This window comes from Trachemys scripta, chromosome 9 (assembly GCF_013100865.1).
Source record: "Trachemys scripta elegans isolate TJP31775 chromosome 9, CAS_Tse_1.0, whole genome shotgun sequence".
NCBI lineage: Eukaryota > Metazoa > Chordata > Testudines > Emydidae > Trachemys > Trachemys scripta.
The window spans coordinates 70,967,745-70,989,758 of record NC_048306.1 but is presented as its reverse complement, the minus strand read 5'-3'; the positions used below and the strand labels follow the sequence as shown (position 1 = coordinate 70,989,758).

The window sequence follows — 22,014 nt, the reverse complement described above, 5'->3', positions numbered from 1 at the left end:
ATATTTGTTTTCATAAAGCAGACAGTAAAATGTCATCTTTATGGTGTGATTTGTTCCATGTTATTATGACTGTCAGAGCAAATCCAGCTGATTATTTTAGCAAGTTGCAGAGCCATGCAATTACATGTCCCTCATTTGACTAAAGTTTTTATAATCATACAGTGAATTCCAGTGTAATTTTTATTTTCACAAACTTACACTTCTGAAGATGGGCATAACTGAAAATGAAGTAAGCATATTCAGTATTGCACTATGCTTCAGAAAAATAATCCTATGAACACGAGAGAGAACTTGAAATACTAAAATATGTATATCGAAAGCAAATTACTTGGCCAACAGTGTTCTGCGGTTCCTTGTGCTTGTTGTCTTTTTGTAAGTGTTATGTTCATTAAGTGCTCATCGCCATTGGCAGACATGGATACTGAAATCTAGTGGTCATCCACAGTACGGGCATGGTAACAAACAGTTGACAGTGCAAGCTTCCTCTCACTGCTTTGCTGTGTAACCCAGCCCTGACCTAGAAGGACCATCTCTGGGAGATTCCTTAGTTTCTCTGTTGAACCTAGATGCCTGTTGTGGTGTTAATGCAGATACAACAGAGTTATTCTGGATTCATGCTGGAGAAAGTAGGAACAGAATTTGGCTCACAGTACCATGTAAAAATGCAAAGAAAACACAGAGAAGAGGGAAATCTTAGAAATCTTATCTGGTGTAGAATTCTAGCAGTTATACACCTTTGGGCCAAATTCAATGCTGACTTATACTTAAAATTACATCAACAGGCTTGAATAGGTGTAATTCTGCCCAGTAGGCTTTTAAATGGTAAACACTTTATAAAAAATGATTCAATCAGTAACTAAGGAATATCTTTTCTGCATGAGGAAAACAGTCCAAGCAGGTCCTATTAGAATTCCTGATGCTAGTTCCAAAATTACTCAGCATGGTATTGGTACCTGTACCTAGAAACAGAATTATAAAGAGAGATGACAGAGAACGGCCCATATGTGGGGGATTCAGGTGCCTTGACTATGTTCAAGAATTAGATTTATGATTGAGTATATACATTTTTTTAAGAATCTTTAAATGTGTGATAGGAAAAATAGAAAAGAAAGTGTGTTGTGTTTGATAAGACTGTACTACTTAATGCTAATGTAACTCTCAAATTACAGAGAGGCCCAAATCATGAAGCTCATATCTGGAAACAGATTCAGATCTAAACTTCTCCAGAGTTCATTGATATTTACATTTAGTGCTCTGGGTAGGCCCAATAAACAAAGTTCTAATCCAGATCTGGATTTGAAATTCTCTAGAGTCTTAATATATAATGGTTTGGTTTTTCCCAGGAATAGCGAAATGCCTGTGTAGAAGATGAAATACACACTTGGTTCTATAGCCACATCCCTAGAGTTCAGGGAACTTTAACTATGCTGTTCTGGTTTAGACCCATTGGTACCTCAATTATTTAAATATATTTTATTATATGTATATGTACTTATTCTCATATGATAACAATGATTAATCCTGAGCACTTTTCAACTGTAGATCTCAGATCACTTTACAGATATGGGCAAGCATTTTACAGATGGAGAAACTGAAACACAAGACTGCTTAAGTGACTTGCCTAGTGTCAAAACACCAAGTCAGTGGTAGAAGGGGGATTAGAACTCAGTCTCCTGATTCACAGTCTTATGCTCTAGACATTAGACTACACTTCCTCCCCCCAGTCTGTGGTAAACTGAAGACCACATATTGCCCTAGAGCAATACACAAAATTCCATTTGACATAACTGGGAATTGTACAGTTTGACAAAGATGATATATATATATATATAACCAATTAAATTTAAGTATTTCATTGGGATCATACTTGGTAACAACCAGGTGTGTAACATGCAGTACTTTTCTCTTTACACACAAATGCCTAGATAAATAGTAGAAACAAAAGAAATAATTTTAAACATAGAATGAGAAACGTGTGGTACTTGTGATAGGATTTGAGTTTGGAGTATTTCATTACTTAGATTGTTATTTCAATGTTTGTTCATTATTCTGAACCTACTATAAGGTCTTCCAGCATATGAGAAAAAGCAAGCTAACAATCAATTGGCATTATAGGTATATCAATACCGTGGGGTAACATGCACTAATGTGTTCTGAATTAATTGGTCCATGGAGACCCTGCTGGTGCATTCTAAAAGTTTCCTAATGCACATTAATGTAATACTGTTTCAAACAACACTAGATTAAAGCTCACTAGGGAACTTTTAGTGCGTACCAGCAGGGTCTACACAGACCAATTAATGTGCAATACTTTAGCACACATTTTAGAAATCACACCCTTATAATGCACATTGCCTCACTGTGTAGACGCGCCATACACTGAACTTGCAATCTATCAATCTTTGAGGAGCTTGTTTTTGGCAGAATTTACAACTGTGGTGATTGTGTCCCCACATCTTTCACTTAAAATAAACAATCCTCTCTGAGGCTCAGAAGTAGGAACAAATGACAGTCATTCAGCATATGCACAAATAATTCAGAATGACTAGTCTTGTTTAAAGTCTCCCTAGAGGTTTTTGTGTGCAAATTCAAAATAAAATTGAAATTTATTTGAAGTTCTTTGTGATTGCACAACCCCATACACACTAATGCAGTCAGAATATTGCTGTTGGTAAAATACAATTTAATAGTATCACTATATTTGAATTTTGATCTATGTTGCTGGAACCAAGTTCAGATTCTTATTAATTGAATGTTTTAATGAAAATTTGAATATTGAGAGATTGTCATGAATACTGTTTCTCATCTCTGGGTAATATTATTCAAAGAAACTAACTTACTGCTATTTAAATGGTATAATGGCAAATTTTGTAATAAAACTTTAATTTCTCTTCACTTTCTAAAACATTTGAATCATGATATAGGTTACACTGGAGAACTATGTCAGTCAGAGATTGATCACTGCAGCCAAGAGCCATGCAGAAATGGTGGTACCTGCTTTTCCAATATCAGTGGATTCAGTTGTCAATGTCCAGAAGGTAAATAGAAACAATTTCTCATTTTAAATCATACCTCTTATCAGCATTAACAAAGTTGGTGTTATATGGGATATATTATGATGCTGTAACTTTTTAGTTAAATGAACATATATTGGAAGCTCTACCTGACAAGACATCAATTTAAGTGGATAGAATTCCAGATTAGAAATCTTTGCATTACCATTTTTAATGATGTCCAAACCACATTTAAGTTTCAGTGTATATGTTGAACAAAAGTATTTTCCATGTTCTTTTAATCTCTCCTATCTGGAAATCAGGCTAGAGCTCTCATGAGAAAAGGACATAAGAATCTTACAAAATGTACAGTTGTTCCTGATTTTTGTCTTGTTCAGAAAAAGCAAAAGAAAAGCCAGTCTCTCATGTTATTTTGATATATCTGCTTCTGTTCCTAGATAAAATAGAAAGTTTATAGGAGTACACTTTTTAATCAACTGAACATTTTCAAAACCCTGAAAAGATTTGATCCATTCTGTTTTTATTTGAACTGGTTTATCTCTCACTATATGAAATCCTTGAAATCATTTTCGTCAGTAAACACTGTAAATGTTAACTCTAAGTAATGAGGACATTGTGACGTTGAAAGCATATCCTTTTTATAACATCATGCTACCTGCAAATGGCTGGTTGCATAAATTATCAGTAGTGAAAGCTTCCAGTTACAAATTTTTCTATTAGTCATCAGTACCAAACGATAGTTAAGGTTGTTGTCCAGAGCTAATATTTCCTCTCCCAATTCATCTATAGTTGTTGTTTTTTATTCTTCCAATGCTATCTTTTATACAGTTGAGTTTACTTTTAGGTAGAAGTCTTGTTTATAATTAATAATTGCTTCTCTTGAAGAAATATGAACCTGCTTAACTTAAGGGTTATTTGTAATTGCTGCAGACTGGCTTTTCTCTTCCTCTGAAGTCAGTTGCTCTAATGAGTGACCCACTTAACAGCTGTGTTGAATTAACATTATGTCAGCAGTCTAAACCTTGCATTTTAGAAGAATTTTGAAAATTGTTTGTTTGTTGTATAAATAGTATCAGAATTCAATGAGACAATCATAAGATGTTGGGATGTAGCCAAATGTAGCTTGATTTTCTAATGAAATTTGTTCAAGTATCTTATATAATTAGCTTTCTTATCAGTAAGAATAGTAATTATGAAAAATACCTGTTGGTTAGATAATTTTTGCCAGTTTTGGAGGTGACATTTATTCGTGTGTATAATATAACTAAATACATGCTAATACTGGCCAATTAGCAGTCCTGGGTCAGTTGCTTAGCACAGATCGGGTGATACTCCCCAAAGCTCTTGAAAGTTTTGTCCCCTCGGAGCCACTATCCACCTATGTGGTGGGGGCTATCGCACTGTCTCAGCCCCTTGCTGGAGGCATCGTCACCCTGACATCCTCTGTTTAAGGAAAATCCACTTGGGCTGGGCCACCAGTGAGATTTGGTCCTCTTGGAGATGACACAGGCCAATAGGGAGACAGCAAACCAGATAAGAAGGCTTGCCTGCTTCCTCTGAGTGGTCTGCTGGGTGAAACTGGGTCAATGGAGGAGCTCTTCTGTGCTAACCCAGCACTCCAAGGCCAGTTTGGATCCTGGGCTTAAAAGCGCTGCAGTGAAGCATCTGCCTTTTTACATTTGTTTGTTTAAAGGCACGGCCAACCAGATTATGTCACCGTTTAAAGATGGTATGCTGAATTTACGGCACACCGCCCTACTTGGGATTAGCTGTCACACTTTGTAAATGGAAGCAGGGAGTGCCTGCAATGCCACACCCCAACACAAACAGGTGGAACAGTGGTGTGTGGAACCACTTACACCACACATGTTTTGTACTGACCCCCCTTGAGCTTAACTGTTGCCCTTGCAATGTCCCAAAAGTCCCTGCAGGAACCTGTGCCTCTCCAGCTGAACTTTCTCCTTTCAGCCTCAGTGGGTTTGGATATCTTTGTGCTGTGTCCACCTGATGCTACAGTCAGGTCTGCTTCTTTTCATCTTAATTATTATTTCTGCTGCTCTTTCTCTGCCACTAGCCCAGGAACATCATTGACAACCATTCTCCAGCTGCCAAAGAACTTGAAACAACTTTGAGGCCATGGCCTGTGTTTTATTTAGAGTACGAAGTTCTTTAATGTAGTTTTTAGCACTTTGTCATTTTTGCTCAGTGCTTTGCTGTTTTTCTTTTTGGCACTTGGATGCAATTTTCTGTGGCATTTTTTGCTTTGGTACCTCACCTTCTTGCTTTGCGTCTCTGATGAAGCCCTTTGCTCCTATTCAGCTCCAGTCTTTCTGTTTTGTAGCAGTTTCGAGGAATGTCTGTGCTGCATGGACATTATTAATGGATATTCACATTTTCTGGATCACTTCTGTGAGGGGATGTCAGATCTAATTTCATATGTCACCCAGGGTACGCAAGTATTTCAGAGAATCACTCTGCTCCCGTCTGAAGGGACCTCTGCCCAAAAAGAAACCATAAATCTGGCAAGAGTCCAGCATAGGGTGCTTTGAAGGAGAGTTACTTGAAGCCTAAATCTGAGTTGTCTTTGGGCACTGGGTACCTCTGCTGCTGTTGGCACTGCTTGCATTGGTGCAGACCCAAATTTTCTCCAAGTCTAACAGTGTAGCTTTACCACCAAGGCAGGGGACTGAGTGGTGCACCTAGTCCATGATGCCCTAGGCATCTCAGCACTGAAGTCTCTGGTACTGAGTACCACCTCATTTGGCCAGACATTAAAAAGGACTCCAGGCATCTACACATCACTCTGTTGCAGTGTGTGTGCGGTGACTTTGTCAAGTCCTTCCCAGTCATCCTCCAGGTTGTCTTGAAGGGTGCAATGATCTGTCAGACCCGATGTGAACGATTATTAGAGCTCTAAATGCAGTTAAAGTCCTTTTTGTACCAAGATTGACACCCACAAACCAGGAAGTCAGTTCAGAAAGCACATGAACATAAGTCTTGTCCCCAGCAACCCTGACATCTCATATGCCAAAGATCTTGGCACAAATGGTATTGAAGCCTGTTAAAACTTCCCCATTAGCTCCTCTCTTTTCTAGCATGTTTGTAGATTTAAGATGAAAAAATAGGAAATATTGGAGAATTTTAGGCTTTGGACCTTCAGGAAAGGGACACTTTCTGTTAAAGGCCCCAATTTGTGGATGAGTGACTTGTGTGTTGTCTTTTTCAAAAGTTATTTTTATGGTTCATCAGAGACTATATAATATGCTCAGATATACAGATAAAACTTTTAGAGCAAGTGATTTGTGCACTGGGATTTGGGTTGGTCCAGGCTAGCATCCAGATTTAAATAACTATGGGGAAACATTACTTTATGATTATATAAAAAATATGCATATATTACCATAGAGAACATGCACATACTCTTGAAGGCAGAGTGAGTTGAGCTGAAATGAACAGAAACACCATTCCTATTCTCATGCTGAACATCTAATGCACTAGTAAGTTTCTGTTGTTTTATTTTAGTATCAAAAGATATTAGCATTTATTTTCCTAATAAAGAATTAGAATAAACATGATTCAGTTTTTCTATAGGAGCAAAAACAAATATTTACGGTACATCAAATATTTTCTTACTGTAATTTTAGCCAATGTAATTAGTATCAGACAGATTTCTACTGCATATCTAATACAATAAGTACAGCACAGCACATTGACCTCCCTTAAAAATAAGTTACACTATAGATGACATTATTTTTATTAATGTTTCTGAATAACTTACTACTTGTAGCCATTGTATAGAATCAGGATGGACTTGGTTGAGGATCTGCTACTTTCATTGTGTGTTTACTCTATTTGTTATACTTGCTGCTACTGCTATGGATTATAGCACGGTTGGCCAACCACGGCTCGTGAGCCACATGTGGCTCTTTCACAGTTAAAGTGCGGCTCATGGAGTCACCTATGCCCTCCCCCCATTCTCCACCTACCAGATTGGTGGTGTGGAGCTTGGGGCTTCTGCCTTGCGGTGGGATGATGGGGCTAGGGGCTTCTGCCAGAGACGACTGGTGCCTGCTGAGACTGGAGGGGCACAATTTAAAAGTTTGCCCCCCCCAACAGCTTGAGTCATGCCCCACCAGGCATGTACCCCCCTCTTCCCCGCTTACCCTCAGTGGCCCCTCCCTACAGCTCCCAGGTGTTACTCTTTGTGGAGAGGCAACTGCAAACAGCTGGGGGCTGCAGGGAGGGGGCACTACTTTAGCTTTGCAGGGACAGGCAGCAGCAAAAGCAGCGGCTCTCCCTGCAGCTCCCAGCTATTCGCTGCTGGCTCTCCCCATGGCCACAGCTCCCAGCTTGCCAGCTCCAGCAGCTGCTTGCAGGGAGGGGGCCTGGCAGCACCATGTGACCGAGCGGGGCCAGAAAACCCTGGAAAAAATCAGGGGGAGGCATGTGACCCCATGTGTACCTCTCACGCATCACCTCTGGCCAGCAGGGATGGGGGTCTTGGGGCTTCAGCCCCATGGGAGGTATCTGCCGAGGCTTGGGACTTCAGCAGGAACAGGGCTGTCGCCCCAAGCCCTGGCAGGTGCCTCCCACAAGGCTGAAGCCCCGAGCCTCGGCAGGTGCACTCCATCTCTCAAACTTCTGAACACTCTTGTTATTGTTATATGCAGCTCAGAGGGTCAGTAAGTTTGGCCATCCCTGGATTATCGATTGGAGCACAAACATTTTCCCTTTTTCCAAAAAAACATTGCTGTTTAATTGCATCACACTGCACCATATTGTCATTAGAATCAATCAGTGTGCAGAGCTAGATTGCCCCTTCAAGCAGAAAAACCATTGGGAGGGGACCCCAGCGGGCAGGCAGAAAACTGCACTGTATTCACCCTCTGTGTTCTCTAGAGCCATCCCCTCTAGTGAAGAGAGGTTTCTGGGACTACACATCTAGCCTCCTAATGCTTTTTATGTAAGGTATTCTCTGGGCAAAACACCTCCAAACCTGCAGAATTAGGTGCTGTCCTTCATGTATGGTTGCTCTCGTATGTGGCTTTGCTGGTCCCCTTCCCTCAGCTGCACAGCTGCTGCTGCAGTAATGTTGGTGTCGAGTATCCATCTTTCCTAATTTTATCCCCACCACAAGGAAGGGAGAATGCTGCTGCAGAGGTCGCATCTGGTCCCTTCTGCAAAGGCAGGGGCAGTTGTACTGGGATAGAGTATCAACCAAGCATGTTAGCTATGCTATGTCCAACATAGCAAGGAAATGCAATATACCAATACTAACAATAACAGGAATTTCAGGTTTTTGAGGGGAAGAATAAGGGCTGAGCTTGTAGATGCCACATTGTAAAATACAATATTGACTGCTCTGACCAAATACGTGGCCATTTTTTTCTTATTCCATTTGAGGCAATATTTTTATCTTTCTCACTCAGTTTGTGAGCTTTTATTTGAAGATTTTTAGGGAGCAGGGAGACTGAGGAGGAGACTTTTTTTGTAAATAAGCCAGAGAATACCTGCTTGGACGTTGCAGAACTGTTATTTTTAGAGTGCCCTGACATGTTTCTTTTCTAAAAAATATGATCAGCTTCAAGCATAGGCTTGGGCTCTTGCTCTGCTACCTTTCTCCCACTGTGCCTAATTGTAGTTGCATGTTGAGATGAGGCCTTTCTTTCTGAAGTGCTAATTCAGCACAGTGGGGGGGAAGGCAGGCCAGCGTTTAGTATACATTTAAAAACTAAAGGACCGGAGAATCGGGAGGTATTATGTGGTAGAAAATGAACAGAACAGGAGAGATGGAAAATATAACCACATTACAAAAAGAAAAAAGAGAAGAACATGCAATGGATGGCAGAAGAAGAGATGGATGGAAATAATGAGGAATCATTTCTACATGGTCCATTTATGTTCTACAAATGACACCTGTGTTTTAGAAATCGGACATGTGAAAAGTATGAAAGGTGAGCTTCTTGGGCAGTGGAAAGTGAATGGTTTGAATAGAGGTAGTTCTTTATACTCATTAGATAATCTTTAATAGTTTTAAAGAGTCCTTAAAGAATGGTTAGTAACTAGAGACTCAGGCTTGAAGATTCCATGATTTTCTGCTTAACATTATATTTCAGCTCTGACACACATACAAAATAATTTGGGAAATAAACTACTATGTGCAGTTGTTGAGGCAACTTGTTTTCAGGGCACAATTGGATTTTACATTCAGAGAAGTAGATAGAAGAAATTTTTGCACTTGTGTAAGGATTGGCTTAGATGGCCCAAGAAATCCCCTCCAGCGCTAATATAGATACATGTTCAGTGACTGGGAGAGGGACATTTATTTTTCTCTTTCAATTTGTTCTGTTTGATTGAAATGTCACTTTGATCATCATATTTCCATGATGGTAGGATTTGAATTCAAAATGATCTTGACAAATTGGAGAAATGGTCTGAATTAAATAGGATGAAATTCAATAAGGACAAATGCAAAGTTCTCCTCTTAGGAAGGAATAATCAATTCTCAAATACAAAATAGGGACTAACTGGCTAGGGAGGAGTACTGCAGAAAAGGATCAGAGGTTATAGTAGATCACAAACTAAATATGAGTCAACAATGTAATACTGTTGCAAAAAAAGGAATCATTATTCTAGGATGTATTAGCCGGAGCATTTTAAGCATGACATGAGAAGTAATTTTTCCACTCTATTCAGCTCTGAGAAGACCTCAACTGGAGTATTGTGTCCAGTTCTGGGCACCACACTTTGGGAAAGATGTGATCAAATTGGAGAAAGACAAAGACCAGAGGAGAGCATCAAAAATGATGAAAGGTCTAAAAAACATGACATACGAGGAAAGATTGGAAAAATTGGGTCAGTTTAGTCTGGAGAAGGGAAGATGGGGGCGGCATGATAACAGTTTTCAGGTATGTACAAGATTATTGAAGAGGAGGGTGACAAATTGTTCTCCTTAACCACTGAGGACAGAACAAGAAGTAAAGGGCTTAAATTGCAGCAAGGTAAATTTAGGTTAGACATTAGAAAAAACGTCCTTACTGTAAGGGGAGTTAAGTCCCGTAACAAATTACCTAGGGAGACCGTGAAATCTGTCATCATAAGTTTTTAAGAACAGGTTAGACAAATGCCTGACAGGAATGGTCTAGATCAGTGGTTCCTATGATAGGCATCTCTTTTTTAGAAAATTCTAATGAAAATTCCATAGAGCATTTTATATTTCCTCATAAAAGGCTTTGTACAAGAAAAATCAAAAGCATTTATCTTGCTTCTTTTAATGCTTATCCACATATTTCAAATCTAAAGATTTTGTAGTCTCTAGTCCTCGATGTTCACTAACTTCATTTGGCACATTTGGCACATTTCCTAGGATTAGATCTAACATAATCTCCAGCCAAGACGGTTGTTCACAAAATCTTGCACTACCTACATTTACCTTTCTTAGTTTTTGCATGGCTGTTATACACTCGGTAGCCAAGTAATTAAAATCCTCCCATGATCAGAATTCTGGCTTTCTTTCAGAGCTCTCATCTCTGAAAATATTTCCTGATCTACTTTCTCTTGCTATACTGGAGGGCTACCTCTCTGACTATTTCTGTTGTCTTTGACTTCTAGCCAAATGGCTATGTCAACAAAAATATTTTTATCATATCTTTTGAGCAATAGAATTTTTTACTAATATTGCCATCCCTCCTTGCTTCCTATTTTATTTCTTTGCCTTTGGTAAATTCTGCATTCTGATATCTGAAATCCCCAGTCATTTCCCCATTTTAATCATGTCTTGTTAGGGCTTCCTTTTTGCAATTTAGCTGATAAAAATTTCAGATGATATTTATCTTCAAAATAAATATAAAGGTGAAAAACCCATTTTTCACCATTTTATGCTGTTCTTGATCCGTGCACCTCTATTAATGTTTTCATTATTATTTTTATTTTACTGGTAAGTATTGATTTAAATATACATTCAGAAGCACTGAAAAGTCAGACCTTCAATTTAGCAGTGTAATTATATTTGATTCTAGTATTTGCATATATTTAACTCATACGTAAGACTTCAGCTGCAGAACAAATTTCCCAACACATTCGAAGATAACACAAGGGCAACTTGCTTTAGTGTATTTAAGCCTGCATATGCTGTGGAATTGTTTTGTCACTTGAAATAACATTATCCATCTGTTAATCTTCCCTTTTTAGGGAAGATTATTGCAAATAATATCCATGAGTCTTGTGGATAAGGGAGAAGCGGTGGATGTGGTATACCTAGACTTTAGTAAGGCATTCGATACGGTCACGCATGATATTCTTATCAATAAACTAGGCAAATACATAGAATCATAGAATCATAGAATATCAGAGTTGGAAGGGACCTCAAGAGGTCATCTAGTCCAACCCCCTGCTCAAAGCAGGACCAATTCCCAGCTAAATCATCCCAGCCAAGGCTTTGTCAAGCCGGGCCTTAAAAACCTCCAAGGAAGGAGACTCCACCACCTCCCTAGGTAACGCATTCCAGTGTTTCACCACCCTCCTAGTGAAATAGTTTTTCCTGATATCCAACCTGGACCTCCCCCACTGCAACTTGAGACCATTGCTCCTTGTTTTGTCATCTGCCACCACTGAGAACAGCCGAGCTCCATCCTCTTTGGAACCCCCCTTCAGGTAGTTGAAGGCTGCTATCAAATCCCCCCTCATTCTTCTCTTCTGGAGACTAAACAATCCCAGTTCTCTCAGCCTCTCCTCATAAGTCATGTGCTCCAGACCCCTAATCATTTTTGTTGCCCTCCGCTGGACTCTTTCCAATTTTTCCACATCCTTCTTGTAGTGTGGGGCCCAAAACTGGACACAGTATTCCAGATGAGGCCTCACCAATGTCGAATAAAGGGGAACGATCACGTTCCTTGATCTGCTGGCAATGCCCCTACTTATACAGCCCAAAATGCCGTTAGCCTTCTTGGCAACAAGAGCACACTGTTGACTCATATCCAGCTTCTCGTCCACTGTGACCCCTAGGTCCTTTTCAGCAGAACTGCTACCTAGCCATTCGGTCCCTAGTCTGTAGCAGTGCATGGGATTCTTCCGTCCTAAGTGCAGGACTCTGCACTTGTCCTTGTTGAACCTCATCAGGTTTTTTTCTGCCCAATCCTCTAATTTGTCTAGGTCCCTCTGTATCCGATCCCTACCCTCTAGTGTATCTACCACGCCTCCTAGTTTAGTGTCATCTGCAAACTTGCTGAGAGTGCAGTCCACACCATCCTCCAGATCATTAATAAAGATATTAAACAAAACCGGCCCCAGGACCGACCCTTGGGGCACTCCAATTGAAACCGGCTGCCAACTAGACATGGAGCCATTGATCACTACCCGTTGAGCCCGACGATCTAGCCAGCTTTCTATCCACCTTACAGTCCATTCATCCAGCCCATACTTCTTTAACTTGGTGGCAAGAATACTGTGGGAGACCGTATCAAAAGCTTTGCTAAAGTCAAGAAATAACACATCCACTGCTTTCCCCTCATCCACAGAGCCAGTTATCTCATCATAGAAGGCAATTAGGTTAGTCAGGCACGACTTCCCCTTCATGAATCCATGCTGACTGTTCCTGATCACTTTCCTCTCCTCTAAATGTTTCATAATAGATTCCTTGAGGACCTGCTCCATGATTTTTCCAGGGACTGAGGTGAGGCTGACTGGCCTGTAGTTCCCCGGATCCTCCTTCTTCCCTTTTTTAAAGATGGGCACTACATTAGCCTTTTTCCAATCATCCGGGACCTCCCCCGATCGCCATGAGTTTTCAAAAATAATGGCTAATGGCTCTGCAATCTCACCCGCCAACTCTTTTAGCACTCTCGGATGCAGCGCATCCGGCCCCATGGACTTGTGCACGTCCAGTTTTTCTAAATAGTCCTGAACCACTTCTTTCTCCACAGAGGGTTGGTCACCTTCTCCCCATGCTGTACTGCCCAGTGCAGCAATCTGGGAGCTGACCTTGTGCGTGAAGACAGAGGCAAAAAAATCATTGAGTACATTAGCTTTTTCCACATCCTCTGTCACTAGGTTGCCTCCCTCATTCAGTAAGGGGCCCACACTTTCCTTGATTTTCTTCTTGTTGCTAACATACCTGAAGAAACCCTTCTTGTTACTCTTAACATCTCTTGCTAACTGCAACTCCAAGTATGATTTGGCCTTCCTGATTTCACTCCTGCACGCCTGAGCAATATTTTTATACTCCTCCCTGGTCATTTGTCCAATCTTCCACTTCTTATAAGCCTCTTTTTTGCGTTTAAGATCAGCAAAGATTTCACTGTTTAGCCAAGCTGGTCGCCTGCCATATTTACTATTCTTTCTACACATTGGGATGGTTTGTTCCTGCAACCTCAATAAGGATTCTTTAAAATACAGCCAGCTCTCCTGGACCCCTTTGCCCTTCATGTTATTCTCCCAGGGGATCCTGCCCATCTGTTCCCTGAGGGAGTCAAAGTCTGCTTTTCTGAAGTCCAGGGTCCGTATTCTGCTGCTCTCCTTTCTTCCTTGTGTCAGGATCCTGAACTCGACCATCTCATGGTCACTGCCTCCCAGGTTCCCATCCACTTTTGCTTCCCCTACTAGTTCTTCCCTGTTTGTGAGCAGCAGGTCAAGAAAAGCTTTGCCCCTAGTTGGTTCCTCCAGCACTTGCACCAAGAAATTGTCCCCTACACTTTCCAAAAATTTCCTGGATTGCCTGTGCACCGCTGTATTGCTCTCCCAGCAGATATCAGGGTGATTAAAGTCTCCCATGAGAACCAGGGCCTGTGATCTAGCAATTTCTGCTAGTTGCCAGAAGAAAGCCTCGTCCAACTTAAATGGGGCTACTATAAGGTGGGTGCATAACTGGCTGGATAACCGTACTCAGAGAGTAGTTATTAATGGTTCCCAATCCTGCTGGAAATGTATAACAGGTGGGGTTCCACAGGGGTCTGTTTTGGGACCAGCTCTGTTCAATATCTTCATCAACAACTTAGATATTGGTATAGAAAGTACGCTTATTAAGTTTGCAGATGATACCAAACTGGGAGGGATTGCAACTACTTTGGAGGATAGGGTCATAATTCAAAATGATCTGGACAAATTGGAGAAATGGTCTGGGGTAAAGAGGATGAAGTTTAACAAAGACAAATGCAAAGTGCTCCACTTAGGAAGGAACAATCAGTTTCACACATACAGAATGAGAAGAGACTATCTAGGGAGGAGTACGGAAGAAAGGGATCTAGGGGTTATAGTGGACCACAAGCTAAATATGAGTCAACAGTGTGATGCTGTTGCAAAAAAAGCAAACATGATTCTGGGATGCATTAACAGGTGTGTTGTGAGCAAGACACGAGAAGTCATTCTTCTGCTCTACTCTGCGCTGGTTAGGCCCCAACTGGAGTATTGTGTTCAGTTCTGGGCACCGCATTTCAAGAAAGATATGGAGAAATTGGAGAGGGTCCAGAGAAGAGCAACAAGAATGATTAAAGGTCTTGAGAACATGACCTATGAAGGAAGGCTGAAAGAATTGGGTTTGTTTAGTTTGGAAAAGAGAAGACTGGGAGGGGTCATGATATCAGTTTTCAGGTATCTAAAAGGGTGTCATAAGGAGGAGGGAGAAAACTTGTTCACCTTAGCCTCTAAAGATAGAACAAGAAGCAATGGGCTTAAACTTCAGCAAGGGAGGTTTAGGTTGGACATTAGGAAAAAGTTCCTAACTGTCAGGGTGGTTAAACACTTGAATAAACTGCCTAGGGAGGTTGTGGAATCTCCATCTCTGGAGATTTTTAAGAGTAGGTTAGATAAATGTCTATCAGGGATGGTCTAGACAGTATTTGGTCCTGTCCTGAGGGTAGGGGAGGTTATGGAGGAGATGGTTTACACCCTCTGTGTTGATGGGTTTCTTCAGCCTTTGTCCAAGATATTTGTAGTTTTTTGATGCTCCTGGAATCCTGATGGCAGCAGTGACCAAGAATTTTTGTTTGGGCCTTGCTAGGTGTTTGTGGCATTTCCTTTTTAATCCTCACTTCAATAATCTGTATCTTGTTAACATTCATTGCATTTTGCATGAGGGTAGTAGGCAGTATCCACTGAAGGGAGCAGATATCATCTGGTTGTAAGGGACTGCTCTGGCTTCCCATTCACTTAGCACAATTCAAGGAGCTGACTTCGATCTATAAAACATCAGGTACTATATTTTAGGTGCTTACTGCTTGAGAAACTACCTCTCCCAATGACTCGTCAGGATATTTGAGATCAGCTGCTGGGCTCAAGCTTGTTGTCCCTAGATTTTAAATGTTATCGGGCTGATGGTCAGGTGTTCTCCGCAGAGAGCCCTCAGCTCTGGAATTCATTTCTTCCTCTGGTCTCTCAGACCAAGCCTTTTGGCGTACATATTTTGTCTCTGATCCTTATGTGAATATGTGGGGAAGAACAAGCTCGCAGAGCAGTCAGAACCCCTGTGCTTGGGGAGCAGCTGTCTGGGCATAAAGGGATGATTCGTCATTCTAAGTTCATCCATGTACCCAGGCTCTCCAGAAAGCATTTTTCCTGGAGCTCCCATTGGGTTGGGTAGCTCCACACCGTCCCTAAAGCAGGCCAGTATGGAAAACAGAAAGCACTTAAGGATTTAACATGCTTAGCATACGTAAATCCATTCCCTGTTCAGCAGAATTCTTAAGCAGGTGCAGTATTGCCAGTTCCAACCATTCAAAACTCATGAGACTGGCTTAAAAACCATGAGATTTAAAAAATAAATAGTTTGTCACCTGCCTTCTCAGATTTTTTACTGGTAGTCCAAGTGTATTTAATATACTGAAGTTTGAACAGTTACTTTACATAGTTTATTTGTATTCTGATTCCTTTTTTATGCAGTAGAATTAAGGTATCTGAGTAGCAGTACTGTGGGTCTGATTCTCCTCTTGCTTACATCTGTAGTCATTAACTTTTTACACGTTTACTCTAAATCTATGGACCTTGTTCTGATCTCAGTTACCATGGTGTAAGTCATGTAATTCTTCTTAAGTCAGTTGACACTGCAATTGCTGAAAGCAGAATTTAGCTAATAAATGCACACATACTTATACACACATGCAGTATATTATAGCAATAGTGCCAGCAACACTGACTTAAATAGGAGTTGTAGGTGATCAGAACCTCTGAGAATTGGGTCCTTAGTGTTCACATATAGCTGCACAAAAATCAAATACTCCAAAACTAGAAGCTACTTTTGACAGATTTGGCCTTTTGCACAATGTCTTACATCAAATCCATGTCAGAGCATGGACCACAATTAAGCAATTCCTGACTTCTAGTCCAATCCACTAGACCTTACTGCCTCTTATCATTAAGAAATCCACCGATAAAGAACAAATAGTATGATTTGAATATACTGTACCATTGTATGCTTGTTTCTCTATTGTTGCACTTGAAAATATAATTTCATCTATTCCTTGTTTTGTAGAGTCGTTCTGCTTTTAAAATCTGTAGAAAAATCTTTGTCAGGTGCTGTCTATTATTGCAGTGATAAAACTACAGTAAAATAAAATGGCTGTTTAATTCACTTGTGTGTCCGAATGATGATTAATTATGGAGGGAAGAAAAGAAAAACTTTGTAAAGTAACACATCCTGTCAGGATTAATGGAAATGTATTACTAATGAAATACAATCACCTGAAGTGTAAAATGACATTGTTTTGAACAATACTTCCAAGATCAATAATAAATAGCAAGAGATGCCACAATACATGTATTGAATTCAGTATTTTTGGTCTGGCTAGGAGTATCCCTCTCAGAGTGTTTGCTACTGTTACTGCTCCACCATCCCCATTTACCAACTCTCTTGATTTTGGGAATGAATTTGGCTCAAAGTTATTCATGTGAATTATACCTGCTTACACAATGTCTGATTTTTCTCACTTTCTCTATATTAAAGCAACGAGTTTACCTTTATAATTGTTTGAGATGAATGACACTTGATGTAAGATTTTGCAAATATCTTTGAAATCCTGCCACATCAAAGCAGTTACATTCCTTATGCATTGAGTTGCAATAATGTCACAAACATGTCAGCTGCCAGAATTAACATTTTTGTGCATGCATATGTGTTTCTGTAACTCTTCCACAAAGTCAATTAGAAATACTAAAATGTGTAACTGTCAATTACTGAAGTTGTTTTTTTTTAAATAGCATATGTGTAAAGAAGTTTTACTTATGAAAATCATCTCTTTTCAACTAGGATTTTTAGGATCTTCTTGTGAAGAGAAAGTAGACCCCTGTGCTTCATCTCCCTGCCAGAACAATGGGACCTGTTTCGCAGACAGACTTGCTTACTCCTGCAGTTGTAGTCCTGGATTCACGGGACCTACCTGTTCTCAGCTGATTGACTTCTGTGCTCTGAATCCTTGTGCACATGGCATTTGTCGCAGTGTTGGAACCAGTTATAAATGCCTCTGTATCCCTGGTTTGTACCAACCAGTTCCATGTTTTATAAATCTTTAAACACTTCTTACACGGCTTCAGATACATAGTTTAAAATTACTTCCTTTTTTCTTTTCAGTATGTAATACACATTGAGCAGATGTTCTATCTGTTTAGAATAATGATAGGAATCTACACATTCCATTTGGATAATCAGAAATTGCAGGGTAAGCACTCAAAATACACACTGAGTTCCATATGGGTTGGTTTATATGTACAGCTGTATTATAGAACTGAAGCTTGCAGCGTGAGGATTTTTAAGGTGAGGCATCAAATGTCAATGAAATGAAAGATGAAGTAAAGGGATGGGAAGGCTTGAAATTGGCTATTGGGGGAGGGCTGGAAACACAAAGAAATAAATGTAAACCACTCACAGTTGTTTAGTTATTTCCTAGAGCCCAATCCTACAGCCTTTATTCACACTCATTGATTTCAGTGGGACTGCTCTGTGAGCAAAGATAGCTGGATCAGATGGTAAAACTGCATGTGATTATATAGGCAAGAAATAAATGGCTTCTGGATTGCATAGGAAATGAGATTTTCCCTCCCTTTCTGTAATTTTTTCTCCTCATAATGATAGCCAGTAATCTTGAAGTTGTGGGTAAGCTACCCCCAGCAACCTGTGGGGGTTGTTGCCCCCCTCTGCAGTTTCGGTATACACAGATTTATCATAAGAAGAAATTGCTGACAATTCCATATTCCAACAGTGATAACTACATAAACAGAACTGTTCAAGCTAATATAGAGAAGGTTCGTCCAGACAAAAATACAGAAAAGGAAAAAATATCCTCTCTTCCTCATTGCTAGCAACCAACCTTGCAGAGTAGCAAGCAGCGATCCAGGTTTCATGTTTGAAAATGCATAGGGAATGAACAATTAAGGCAATATCAAGAGAGACAATATTTTTGTAGTGTTTTAAAGTGAATCTACCCTGAGAAAGTACAGTTTGCAAAACTGTATACTTGAAATAAATAAATGGAGATATCCCATCTCCTAGAACTGGAAGGGACCTTCAAAGGTCATTGAGTCCAGCCCTCTGCCTTCACTAGCAGGACCAAGTACTGATTTTGCCCCCGATCCCTAAGTGGCCCCCTCAAGGATTGACCTCACAACCCTGGGTTTAGCAGGCCAATGCTCAAACCACTGAGCTATCCCTCCCACTGCGTCTGCAGAAGAAAAAACATCCACCTCATAATAGGCAAATTAGTGTTGTGTTGACCACTTAGGATCATAATGTTGAAATGTGCAGAGCTACTTTCTTTTGATTCCTTGCAGAGGAATCTTGTTAACAGACATATACACTTGTTTCATTGTTGGTTTATTTAATCTAAAGATGAACATATTTCAGGGCAGAAAGCTGTAGTCAGCCTTGCTGGGCTAGAAATCAGTGATGTAATTGAAAAGAGCCAGCGTGACAACTTGGTAGTGCAGTATGACGTTTGCACTGTGACATCGCCTCACCATATCAACATCATTATATATTGATGTAATCCTATGATGCACAAATGGCAACATTATAATATCTGCAGCTCCAGTCAGCACAATGTCTGTTCTCTTGTCATCCTCTCTTGACTTCTAGGAAAACGGGGAGTTTTTTCTCTTTCACCTTTTTTTTTCTCCTTTCCTGGTTTCTTGGCCAGATATGGAGGGATCCCATAAGCTGATCCCGTAATGGTCAGTGCAAAGCATGATGATGAGCTTGTGATGTGGGAGCTGGAACTGAGACTTGCCAATAAATCTTCAACTATTTATCCCTCCTTGTGGTACTTTGTCATATTGCCTGAAATATGCTAGTGCTCCTGGGAGCAAAGCAAAAGAAAGTGAGCTCAGATCCATAGATTCCATGAGACCACATTCAGCTATTGATCCCCAGTTTGAGTGGTACCATTTTAGATGTTTTCATGCCCTTCCTCTGGTCTGTATAAATCATGAAAAGAGTTTTCAGCTTCTCTATCCTGAAGTCTATTGTTATCCCACCTTATTGCTCTACAAACGGTGAGAGTTGGAATGATGCAGTTTAGGACAAAAGAAAGGTAAAGGCAATATTTTGGTTTAATTGGCTGACTGATTATTGGTGTTGTAAGGAAGAAAGATCATGCTTTGCTTGCTGCTTCCAGTTTCAGATAATTTTACGGTGTGGTGAAATTTGGCTAAATGGCCATTTTCCCCGACAAGAGCGAATTGTTGTCTGAGATCCCCAGTCTGCAATACTAGCATCTTGTAAGACCAGTAAAGTTGTTGAGTGAGGAACCAAGAAACTTCCCAATTTATGAATTATTTTTGGACAATCACCACTGTATGGACGATACAATTAACTGGCAGTCTCTTGGGGCACTACGAAGAATTTTGAGTAGTTTCTGGTGCATAGTGTGACTGAACAATTGCTTCTAGATACAGTACTGCAGCACTTTTATATAAATTAGAACAGGGGTAGGCAACCTATGGCACATGTGCCAAAGGTGGCACGCAAGCTAATTTTCAGTGGCACTCACACTTCCCGGATCCTGGCCACTGGTCCAGGGGGCTCTGCATTTTAATTTAATTTTAAATGAAGCTTCTTAAACATTTTTAAAACCGTATTTACTTTACATACAACAATAGTTTAGTTATATATTACACTTCTAGAAAGAGGCCTTCTAAAAATGTTAAAATGTATTACTGGCACACGAAAGCTTAAATTAGAGTGAATAAATGAAGACTTGGCACAGCACTTCCGACCCCTGAATTAGAATATGTTGAAATAATCTTCACAGATTAGCAGCAAGAATATGGATTTGAACCATAACATAAAGTCTTTGAATATCACAACAGATGACATAGTTGTTCACAAATCATTTGAAGCCAGTTTAAATCCTGTACCGGGAATTTTGCAATGTGGCAGTGAAATTACACAATTCCATTTAGAGGAAGGAAAATGGGGATATGAAATGGAAGACGAGGCTATGCCACGCTAGTGCTATGCCCGGGTTCACTTGCTGTCCGGTAGACTTAAATGTCCAATGGACACCAATTGTCTTCTGGACTGGTGAATGGCATTATATGAGACAAAAGCTTTGCTATTTCCTAGCATCTGGTATGAATTTCATATTTCAGGAAGTGAAGATAAGTCTCTCAATTTCAATTTTCCAGTCATAAAGCAATTACATCCTTCAAAGTTTATCGTTAGTTTGCATAATAGAAGAATCCCATGAGAATAGGTTAAATTGGGTATGTAGCTGAAGAGCAGCAAGCCTAGTCATATTTAAATATAGCTAACGTATCCTATTTTATAAAGAAGGTGAAAACTAAAACTCGTATCAGGTTACTAATTATTTCCACATCTGACAAAAATATCTTTTTTTGATTGCAGATAGGAGAACTTGCCAGGTGTTATTTTTCTAACTTCATTGAATAGAACTAGGAAATTGATGAGATTTTAATATTAACCTCTTCTTCATTCCTGATTTTCTTCCCCCACCAGGAATGAATGGGAGTGGGAATCAACTGTGTGGATATGGAGGAGACACCAGAAAATCCAGTGAGGGAGGGAGCAAGAGTAGTAGGAGGAACTGGACAGGTTGGCAGTGGCACCCCATAAATTGACTGCCTGGCCAGTGCTCTGCAAGCTAACAGAAAACGGCAGCTTTTCTAGCCAATGCATGCTACCAACAGGTGGGACAGGGTAAAGAAGCTTTCCTGGAGGGGAAGGGGGGTGGGGGAGGGGAGAGCTGCAGAACTGGCTGAAAAGGAGAGTGTGGTTCTTTGTGATCAAAGGGTTTCATTGCTTCAATAAACCTTTTGATCTTCCAGTAGTTCCTGATGCATCACTAAAGTGGCATGTGGGAACTAAAGATGTAGGTATTAAAATGTCAGTAGTAGTATGCTCTGGAAGGTTATCTTTCAACTACTGATAGGAAACCAATATACTTTAGGGTTACAAACTGCAACACTAAGTGCCATGTTCTACCTTTGCATGATCCATGGGCAAACATGCCAAATCAACCCAAACTCCTGCACCCTGGAGGGCTTGAATGCTCTGTGGAAAAAGAAATGAAAAAATCACTATTTTTGAGACTAGCTATGTACATCCATGTGTGGGCTTTTTGTTTCTCATTCCACAGCTCTTTTATCTTGTGGGAACCTATTTTTATTTAAACAGTACTCACATGGTTAAAGGTTTGCCAGACTGGACCCAAGGAAGTAGTAGTCCAGGCCCAGAAATTAAGTAAAGGTCTTTCAGATGGAAGTCAGTAGCTCAGATGTTTTTTGTAGCTCCATGTGTGACATTTTATGCAAAGTGTTTAAGGAGCTGGTTTGCATACTTGCAAACAATTTGTATATGCCATCAACTTCAGGTTTAAAAACTTGAGTGGATTTGGTGTTGATGAAAGGGATAAGATTGACAGCCCTGGCAAATTTAATCCCCTGCTTATCTACAGGGCAGCAGCAGGGCAGACTTCCAAGAGGCCCTGCCTTGCCAGCATGCCTCAGTCTTGATCTGAGGAGACTTACTCTAGGGGTAGTAGGGCTAGGTCAGCCTTCAAAG

The 22,014-nt window shown here is 40.3% G+C and overlaps 1 protein-coding gene across 1 annotated transcript in view; it reads left to right on the top strand.

Moving 5' to 3' along the window:
- Nucleotides 1-22,014, top strand: part of DNER (delta/notch like EGF repeat containing) — a 280,060-nt gene that overhangs the window by 205,259 nt on the left and 52,787 nt on the right. The window contains exons 7-8 of the mRNA XM_034781973.1: nucleotides 2,925-3,038; nucleotides 17,248-17,472. Of these exons, the coding sequence (XP_034637864.1) occupies nucleotides 2,925-3,038; nucleotides 17,248-17,472 (339 nt within the window). The remainder of the gene's footprint in view (nucleotides 1-2,924; nucleotides 3,039-17,247; nucleotides 17,473-22,014) is intronic.